General features: G+C 45.1%; 1 protein-coding gene across 1 annotated transcript in view; it reads right to left on the bottom strand.

Annotated features, from left to right (window-relative positions):
- Nucleotides 1-476: 476 nt before the first annotated feature.
- GCH1 (GTP cyclohydrolase 1) overlaps nucleotides 477-10,578 on the bottom strand; it is a 319,640-nt gene continuing 309,538 nt past the window's right edge. Inside the window, exon 6 of the mRNA XM_086937437.1 lies at nucleotides 477-4,778. Coding sequence (XP_086793563.1) covers nucleotides 4,652-4,778 — 127 coding nt within the window. The 3' untranslated portion in view covers nucleotides 477-4,651. The remainder of the gene's footprint in view (nucleotides 4,779-10,578) is intronic.

Below are 10,578 nucleotides of genomic sequence, written 5' to 3'. Positions count from 1 at the left end.
ACAGTTACACAGCATAAAGTCACATTAAATCCTTGTAAAAACCACAGGTGATGGACAGAATGCAGAACAATGTCATACATTCCCCCCAGTACAGAGATCGGGGCCCAAATCCATCGTTTTTTTGCACTCCACACCACCCCAGTTCAGACATGGCCATATGCAAATCAGTCTGACCCTGTGCCTCATGGGATTGTATTATGTGAATACAGTGTGTACGGTGCTTCTGTTACAGGAAAGAAAACTAAAAAGAAAATATGAACAAGTTGGGCTTTTATAATAATGTGCAACAATAAGGAATTAGTAAACAACATTTACTTTGAAAATCACACACACACACACTGCTTTTCCTTTAGCAAATACAACAATTGAGGTCTTACTCAACTGTTCATCACTTATCACTGCATACAACGGTGCTCACTTTTCTTGTTGAATAACTCACGTGTAAACTTACTGAACAAAGCATCGAGATAGACGAATAGAATCTAAATACTGTACTTTAATACTTTAAAAACATAATTGGCTCCAGCATTTAATATTCTACATTTACATAAATTACATATAAATGAAAAATAAACTTTGTTTCAAAATCATACATTGTTTCTAAAAGTCCAAGGCCACAAGTAGGCTATATATTATATATAAAATAACAGCTATGCTCCATAGATTAAAGGCCAATTGCAAATACATAATGGAATGTGTGTCGTCGTTGTGTTAAACAGTACATATGCGATTGCACAAAGTTTTCCAGATTATTACTCTTGGCTGATCTGTGCATGTGGTCCATGCCATATTGTCTTTTCAAGTATTCAAGTTACAAAAAAATATATAATCAGAGCATAATCAGAAATGGTTAAATTAGAGCAATAAATTAAAATCTGGTTAGATTGTGAGTATGAGTACAGATGGTTTCATCTAAAAGGGACGGTCTCATGGAATCGGTGAGACAGTAAGAAGACATTTCTTAGACTGATCTGAAGGTCTTGTGTGGTGTTTGATCTTTGCACTGTAAATGTAATTGAGCAGTCATATTTATTTTCACTGGCCTAGAATAAATGTTTCATCCGGATTACGGGGTAATTTACGGCAACAGAAAATCCATTCTTAACGGGATAAAATGCTGCCTCTGATATCAGAGGGAGGGTGAAATATTAGGGCTTCATTCAATCGCTCAGAGTTTGAAACACAATTTAGACAGGTGTGTTAGAATCTTGTATGCTGGATATCCCTCACAATAAGAACAATTTAAGGTTCCTATATCAAGAGGTTTATAAATGACTATCAGTAAATCACAAAATAAATGTATTTTACACTCTAATTGTGTATTCTAAGTATGTGGGCTTTAAATCTTTGGTCTTATCTTCACTAACAAAAAAAAAAGAATGATCCAAAATGTGCTTTTTTGGACTTCATGATCATCAAACTTTAGCATATACTGAATTTAAAAAAATATAATTAAACTGTGATGTAGAAAGTCGTAGATTTATGTGTGCTTATATTTTTAACCCAGCATCTGATGCCCTTCCACATCGTTCTCATCACTTGCAAGCTTGGACAAAAAATAATCAATTGATCAGATAATTTTTTTGTGGAATGGGACGTCCTCTGGCAGTTTTCATTTCGAAAAGTCCCATGTGCTCATGGACATTTTTATAATATTATTGTCCTTAAAAGGGATATTTTTGCTTTAACTTGCGTGATAAGTGGCCAATCCACCCTAACTTCCGCTCACTTTGTAAGAAAGGCATGCAACTCTTTTCCATGAGAGCGCTAGGCTATACACGTTTTCTGAATAGCCACACAAGCAAAAGGTGCACTCAATGGAAAAACTTGTGAACAGTTTGCCAAGTTTGTGGATATCCTGAAAATCAGACTTGGCTCCAGCTTTATGGACCAAAGTTGAACTAATATGCTTAGACTTTGTGCTGGCTTTAAAATGATTCAGATATGGCTGTTGCTGTTTACTGCACAAACTGTAATGAAGATGCCCCTGTTCAAAACATTTGTGTTTGCAATCACTCTCTTCAATAGCCCTCTATGAGGTCTAGACTCAAACTTTTGGAGACCACAGGAAACTGACCTGAATGCCTGTCAAGAGGAGGCACCATCACAACAAGCAGAATGATATTTTTTTAGGCTTTGAGAGTGGGATGGTGTAGTTCGGGGTATGCTACTGTCGTTGTGCCTACGGTAGTAATATTCCATGCCCAATCCTCATGATTCATAAGCACCTTCAAAGTATCACTTAACACTGGGCAAGTAGGTAGTGAACAGTGGTCCATCACGTGCTCTTCAGCACTGGACTATAGTAGAAAGTGTAATATGGCAAAACAATTAAATGTTATTTTGAGAGGCACAAAATTGTTTATATCACATTCAAAAATAAACTTAACAATGTTATAAGCTGATAACCACAATGATACAAACAGAGATTTGTCATGTGTGTTTTTTAAAGCTGAAGAGCTGGATGCTATACAAACAATCCAAGCTAAAGCAAATTATTATATAAAGGTAGGATAAAAGCCACTGTGGGTTCACATGTTCTCAGCAAGTTCTTGCTTGCTAATATCAATCACAAACTATGGATTACATAATTAACACTTTCTCTGCACTTACATAACACGCTAAGTTCATTTTTGACTCACATAACATGTATATTGATAACATCAGAACATCATTACAATTGGAATAATAAGGCTGTAACTTTAGGACAAAGATGTTATAAGACAGGAACATTATATGACGGTTCTAGAGTAGGCTCATGCATGCTGCCTGACACATTTATCGGAGGGAGGTGCAACAGGAAATCTTCAACTGATCTTTAACTTGAAGCAAAGAGAACTGAGCGAGTGAGTACACTTCTACAGAGAACTGTGAATATAAAATCCATCAAAGGGTGAAATCCTATGCTATGCATAAGTTAAGAGGCTGAGAAGGAGTAAACACCGGTTTCAGGCAGTCATCGGAAACTAACTTGGAAATATTTTAGGAGAGGTTGTCATGGAAAAGTGTTACAATGCAAATGTAAAGTGTTCCTAGCCTGGAATGTTTATCGGGAGAAGTGGGTCAACCGTATCGCTCTAGTTCCATGTGTAGCCACACACCACCAAATAAAGTTTTCGCTATGCTGGGAGAGACTCAACAATGCAGCATTATATTTGAGCAGATCAGCTGTGATGGTAAGCACCACTGCGGTCCCAGGAAAACTAGATCAGCTGTGCTGAAAAGTGCTGGTGTTGTCATTTCAGAATTGTAACAGAAACACTGAAAAGTGCTGGTTATTTTATTCACAATTCAAATCCTTAACTGAGAATGTTCCATTAAAAGTACTGCAACCCTGCTGAGAAGTGGTGCTAGAGTCTAAAACTGGCATGGGCTTTCATGCTTAGTGACTCTCTTAACATTGCCCAAGTGTCTCTGTACTGCATGCACGCAGGCGCACATACACAAACACACACAGGTTCATACTTCACACGTAAAAGTAAAAGTCAAATGTAATGCACTTGTCAATACATTGTCTTTTAAATTGCAAATGATCCTAAATGATAATGCAAAAGGTCATGGCATTTAAAGTGAATTTATGCTAAGCAGTCTGGTTCCCCAGGAGCGATGTAACACTCATCTGAAGTGTGCCCTGGTGCTGGGAGTCAGACTCCCATGCAGAGACTTTTTGTTCCCCTGGGAGAGAGCGCTATATGGTTAGTTGGATTTATTTTCAGTGGTGTACCTGTACAGTTTAAAATAAACTGAATCTATTGATACATTTATGGCATGGGAACCTCTCTGAAATCCATCACTAAAGGCTTCACTGCAAGAGAGAGAGGAACAGGGGCTTTCATTAGACACTTAAATCACTTGGAATGCAAATGCAATTGAAGAACAACGTTTTCCATGACTGAAATAATCTGTTAAACGGCTGCTCTAGCGTATCAACTCTTGATTTAGTTTAATTCAGATTACCATAAAACAGTGATTGCTTCTGACTGTTAGAGTATATGGTTGTAAACGAATTGATGACAAATGTACTCTGCCACCCATCTATCTTTCAACACAAACTGATCTAATTTCATTTTACATGCTACGCTTCAATATTTAAGTGTGCCTGGGAATTCCCACTTATTGAGAATGGAAAAGAGCTAGATGGGAGTAAAACATTGAACGTGAGAAGGGTTTACCAATGTCAGGAGCCATCTTGAACTCAACTATGGGTCAAAGTTGTTTACACGGCCATTCAAAAGTAGTTGTAACTGAAGGTTTGTTAATGCAGAGACGGCTGGGAGGAGGGTGTGCTATTGAAGCTAGCGGGACGCGCATTCATTGTATAAAGATGAAAGCCTATTGTTGAAGGAGAAAGCATTTTAGGAAACGGGGTCCAATTGATGGGTGTTGTGAATGCTATCCTCACACTATCCTTACTGTTTTTTTACTGGACAGTTTCAGGCATTTTTTGTCATGAGCATCTACAGTTGAGCCTACCTAGAGCAACACAACATGTTCTTTAACACTTGAAACGGCAAACATGTACAATGCTTTCTACTGCACACATTCTGACATTTTACACAATTTAGGATTACCACAGTTTAACCCTCGCACTGAAAAGCAGATTGTGCATCTTTGACAACACGGTCTGTACGTCAGATGAATGCGATGTCTTTTATCTTCTGATGAGTGTTAAAAACTCTTCGCGGGTTTTGGGGTCTTCCCGGAAAACTCCAAGCATTGTGCTTGTAACGGTTTTGCTGTTCATTTTCTGCACCCCACGCATCACCATGCACATATGTCTGTGAGGAAGTAAGACAATACGGTCACAAAGAGGCGATAGACACAGGAAGCACATTTGAATGTAAAAAGATACAATCATAGCTGCCAAGGTTTCAGATTGCTATGTGTGACATTTTCATAATTTCAGGATAATTAGGAGTGACATTTCAAAGATTATGAGTGACACTTGATTGCAAAAAATCAAGATATGAAGACGAGGGAAACGTATAAATATCAGAAATTACACCTATTTGAGCAATGAGAAACTCTAAGTACAGATTTTAAAACTGCTGCAAACAATCTTGAAACTGCTGCAAACGCCTGACTGGGTGACTCATAATTATAATGAAATTATCAAAATGTCATATAAGCTTAGTTGCTATGAAAGAGGACGGACATCTCCTGTTCTTGACACCGAGTCTTTTTTACTTACACATTTCATAAAAAAGTGATAGGAAGTATGTGTTTTATTCTATTGCTATTTAATTGCTTCTTTTGTTCATATAATGAACTTGTGAATTTTGGATGGCACAATGTATTGACGAATAAGTGAATGCTGTAAGCAGGAATGTGGGGCTTGTTAACTATTAATACCTGCCTCAGATGTCACCACTAGAAAACAATAAAAAGTGAACGTCTAGAAAGCAATTAACATGATGGCTTCGCTAAGAATTAACAGCAAAAAGAGCAACAAATTGTGTTTATCTGCAGAACCACGGGAGTATACAACAAGATATGAGAGGCCCTTGTCGCATCTGCCCTTAGTAAGGAGACACGGGAGTCGGAGCTCTTATGAATGCACCTTTATTCAATGCCTGCCAGCATTCAACTGGCTAACAGACTTCCTCTGGTTCCGGTTCCCGTTTCCTGTCCCTCCCCTTCCCACTCGCCTGCCCTGTCCCTGGACAGAGGTCAGGCATGACGACATGACATCTCCCCCTTTTGTACAAAAGTCTCACCGCCTCTCACATTGCTTCAACGAGTCGCCTTGGCTTTCTTATCTGGCACTTCAGACGGCTCTCTTGATCAGGTGTTCGGACATGATGGCTCGCATCATTGTTGAGTCTCAGAGGGCTGTGATGATCTTGGTCACCACTGTCGCTGTGGCTTTGCTGAGTCACTTGAAGTTTGACTCGAGGAGGCTCCACGGCGGTTGCTGGGATTGCATTTCTTGAAGTGTGATATATTTCTTGTTATCTGCTTGTAGTCAGCCTTCGCCGTGATCATAGTTCCTTTCCGTTTGCTAACTTGGAGAGGGTGGTCAAGATATCGGCTGTCCGCCTTTGCTCGCCGGACACCCCGGACTATCACCCAGTCTCCTTCCTGAATGTCAACGTCCTTGGCGCGCCTGCGCCGATCAGCGTATTTTTTCATCTTGAGTTTCCTTTCGTGATCAATCTCAACTAGAGTGTTATGATCAACGTTTACGGTCCGTGGTTGAGGTGTGTTGCTCATCATGGGTAGTCGAGTGCGGGGCGCTCTCCCTAGCATCACAGTGGCTGGGCACTGATTGGTGGTGTTATGCGGGGTGGTCCGGTACGCCCTCAGTACTTCATTCAAGGTTTGCTGAATGTCTCGGTGTGCTAGCTCAGCTTGCTGAATCGCCTTTTTTAGTGTCCCCATAAAACGTTCCACCATGCCATTGGCCTGTGGCCATAGTGGTGTGATTTTCTGGTGTTTAAAGTTGAGGTGTTCCGCAAGGTCTGTGAATTCGCGGCCGTTGAATGGGGGTCCATTATCAGATTTGACTCGTAGGGGAATGCCCCAGGCTGCAAAGATCTCGTCCGGTATTGGGATGACCGCCGTTGCTCTAGTAGATGACACCATGTGTGCAAACGGGAACCGTGAATACTCGTCCATGACGACTATGATATATTGTCCTGATTTCAGTGGTCCAAAGAAGTCGACTGCGACCTGCTGCCACACCCCGTCTGGCAGTTCTGACATTTGAAGTGGGCGGGTGGTTCCTCGCGACTTACCAGTTGGCACGTCATGCAGTCTTTTAAAGTTGACTCCACCATCTGATCTAGCGTGGGGAACCAGACACGTTCTCTTAAGGTCTTCTTTGTAGCGTTTATGCCTCTATGGCCTTCATGGGCCAGGTTGATGACCCCTTGGCGTAGCTTGTGCGGAATTACAATCCTCCCCCCTCTCAGAAGTAGTCCGTTGTCACTGATGGAGAGTTCATCTTGTACGTGTTGGAAGGCTACGAGTTCGCAGAGGGATTGTTCCGAGGCCTGAGGCGCGTCTTTCACATGGCGCCAGGAATTTGTGCGGATGCGGGCCATGACAGTTTGTACGAGCGGGTCATGTGCCGACGCCTCTTGAATGGCTTCCAGTGGGACTGTACGAGGGCAGGCCGCATCGATGACAAAGTGGATGTAGTAATCGGCCAGGGAGTGGTCGACATTAGTGACGATCAGAGGATGTCGAGACGTATAGTCAGCTGGATTCTCAGCTTTCCCTGACTTGTGGACGATGGTATATATGTAGTCCTGGAGGCGCAATCCCCACCGCTCAATGCGCGGTGGCATCTTGGCATTGGGATTGCCGAAGATGGTGATGAGTGCCTGGTGGTCCGTGACAATTGTAAAATGCTTGCCATATACGAACAGGTGGAACTGTTCGCACGCCCACACCACAGCCAGGCTTTCCTTCTCCAGCTGGGAGTACGCTTTTTCAGTGTCCGTGAGGCTGCGGCTCGCATACGCAATGATGTGGCGCAGGTCAGAGTCCTCGCGGTACTGGGCCAGGATAGCGCCCAGGCCCACCGGGCTGGCGTCAACCGGGATTTCTGTTCTTTTTTTCGTGTCGAAGTAGGCGAGATTGATGGCCGAGCCAACAGCCTGTTTGATTTCAGCGAATGCCTGTTCGCATGCGTTGGACCATTCGAAGGGCTGGCCCTGACGTGTGAGTTCTCGTAGCGGGTAGCTGATTGTAGCGTAGTCGCGGATGTAGCGCGCGCAGTAGCTCGCCATTCCAAGGAACGAGCGGAGATCACTCACATCCCGGGGTGTCGGCAAGTGCAGCTACCTTTTCCGGGTCAGGCTTCATTCCGTCCCTGGAGAAAATGTGTTCATAGAACTTCAGGGTGTCCTTGTGGAATTCACATTTGTTGGCATTAAGTGTCAGGATGGCGTTCAGCAAAGCGTGACATACTCTGTCCAGAGCAGTGTCGTGTTCCGTCTGGTCTTTTCCGAAGACTAGTAGATCGTCACTGTAATTGAATGCGTTGGGAATTCCTTGTATGACTCGCCGGATGACCTCATGGAAGATTTCGGCAGCTGATGAAATGCCGAAGTTCAAGCGCTTGTAGCGGAAGAGGCCTTGGTGCGTGGTGAATGTCGTGATATATCTCGACTTGTCATGAAGCTCCAACTGGTGATAACCTTTGTTAAGGTCGAGTTTGGAGAACACGGTGGCACCATTGAGTCTCGTGATCATGTCACTTATATGGGGGCCCGGGTGGCGTTCTCGCTCGATGGCAGTGTTGGGTGCGCGCATGTCCACGCACAGCCTGACCTTGTTATCTTGCCCCTTTTTGGGGACTACCACGACTGGTGATACCCACTGTGTGGGTCCTGACGTGCGCTCAATGATATCCGTTTGTAAAAGATCTTGGACCTTATCGTCGACGGCTTGCTGTAAGTGGAAGGGCACCTTCCTGTGGTGTTGAGCGATGGGTGTCACACGTTCCTCAATGTGCAATTTCACCTTGAAGTGGTTCAGTTTCCCCAGGCCCTTGAAGAGGTTTGGAAATTTTGCCACGATGTCAGGGGCATCTTCGGTCATATAAAGGAGTTCCACTAGTTTTAGTCTTTCTGCTGTCGGTAGGCTGAGCAGACAATCAGCCACATCCGGTCCTTCTACCACGTGGATGTAGGCCGGGATTTTTATGTCTTTAAATGCAAGTGTTGTGTGAAAACGACCCAGGCATGGCAAAGGCTTCCGTGACATCCATGTAAATATGCGAACCGCGGCTGGCTCTAGTTTGGGTCGCTGTTTCATGTTGTAGTATTCAAGTGCGCAGATATAGTTCAGTGACGCTCCCGAGTCAAGGACAAACTTTGCCGGGTGATCTCCAATCTTGATGTCTAGTTTAGGGTATCGTTTCAAACGGTCAGGGTCCGACACCATGCAGATGTATTCGTCACTGTCTTGTGACACAGGTGTGAGTGATGATGATTCGCTGGATGTGGGTCTGCGTGACCAATAGGAGTCCACTGTTTGGTGTCGGGAGCGGTGTGCACTCGTAGATCGGCCTCGTGATTGATATGGGCTTGTTGATTGAGCGTTGGATTTCGATGAACTGGATGAGCGTCCTTCTCTCCCCTTTACAGCACGCACATGGTGTCGTGCGCCGTGCCGCGAGATTGATGGCCTGCGTGTTGACTGTGTGGCCTGACACGCTATCTCAAAGTGATTGTCCCTTCCACAGCGGTGACATCGCTGACCAATCGCTAGACATTGTCCTGAGTGGGGGTAGTCCTGTCCACACCTGTAGCATGCAGGTGCTGATTTGCCGGACCTGTTGTGTCGCGATTCTCGTCTGGAGGGTGCTTTTCGGGAGGTGTGGGTTGACTTGCTCGATCTGTGGGAGTTTGTCGCGTGTCTGGTGACTTTGTGCGCCTGCATCCGGAAGGCGTGTTCTTTTCGGTCGGAGTTGTGGGTCTCCATCCGTTTTGCATGTTCCTCCGCCTGGACGTTGATTCTTGTGAGTTCCTCGATTTCTTCAAGAGTGTATTGTTTCTTCAGGAGTCGCCGGCGTAAGGTTTCGGATTGGCATCCATCAATGATGCGGAGTCGCAGCGCGTCCTCTGTCTTGAAGTTGTCAAATTCGCAGTGGCGTGCCATCCTTTTGATACGCATGATGAAGTCACTCATGCACTCTTCCTTTTCTTGAGTGGCTAGATTAAACGTGTACCGTTCGTAGTCCATGTTGAGCTTGTGGAGGAATCGTCTGTCGAGGGCATCCTTTATCTCCTCATATGTAGCAGTCGTTGCATTTGGCAGTTCCTTGATGATCTGTGCTATTTCTTTGCCTATTAGGTTTCTTAGAGCTACGAGTTTCTGTTTGGGGTCTTGTACCAGGGACCCAGCCATGTAGTCCTCGAAGTCTTCGCTCCAGCTCTTCCACGCGGGCCCCATGCTGTTGCCTGGTGTCAGCGCCAGCGGCTCTGGCTGTCGCAAGAAGGGTGCCCCCATGGGCGCCTGAGGCATCATGGCTGCGTTGGCTTGTGTTGCCGGGCCTGCTGTAATGGTTCCTCCAGAAGTGCTGGTGGGTTCAGTATCGGACATTTATGGGCCTCAGTGGCTTGATTTTGGCCGATAGGAGCTTCCCGCTCTTTTTAATGTTGCAGTTTGTGAGTTATAGTGGAGGGCGCCTGACTTCAAAATGGCCGCCGTGTTCAGGTCGTGGGTTATCCAATGGCCAGCGCCTGACCTCAAGATGGGACGCTGTATTTCGGGCCTTGGCTACTCCAGACTCTTGCTTGCTTGCTCGTCTCTCTCTCTCTCTGACCGGCTGCCACAATCATGCTCTCTCTCCGTTATGGAAGCGGGACTCACCCTTGCTTTGTCGGCTCCTTCGCATCTTCGCGGGTTGACGTGTCTCTCACGTCCGCTGCGGCACTGCTCGGTGTCTGGGGCTCCCTCGTGATTACCTTCACGGCGGGGCATGAGCTTCTTGCCTGCGCCGCTGTTCCTGGGTAAGCGGCGCTGTCTCCTCTGAGGTGCTCGCTCTTGGCAGCTCCCGACGCCGGTCTTCGTTTCGCGCGCTCTTTGCGCTGCCGGTGGGATGGACTGCAGACTCGCTGGTCG

The sequence above is a fragment of the Lissotriton vulgaris genome, chromosome 9 (assembly GCF_964263255.1).
Source record: "Lissotriton vulgaris chromosome 9, aLisVul1.2, whole genome shotgun sequence".
Lineage (NCBI taxonomy): Eukaryota > Metazoa > Chordata > Amphibia > Caudata > Salamandridae > Lissotriton > Lissotriton vulgaris.
The sequence above is the reverse complement of the archived record's forward strand: the minus strand, read 5'-3'. Positions and strand labels throughout refer to the sequence as shown.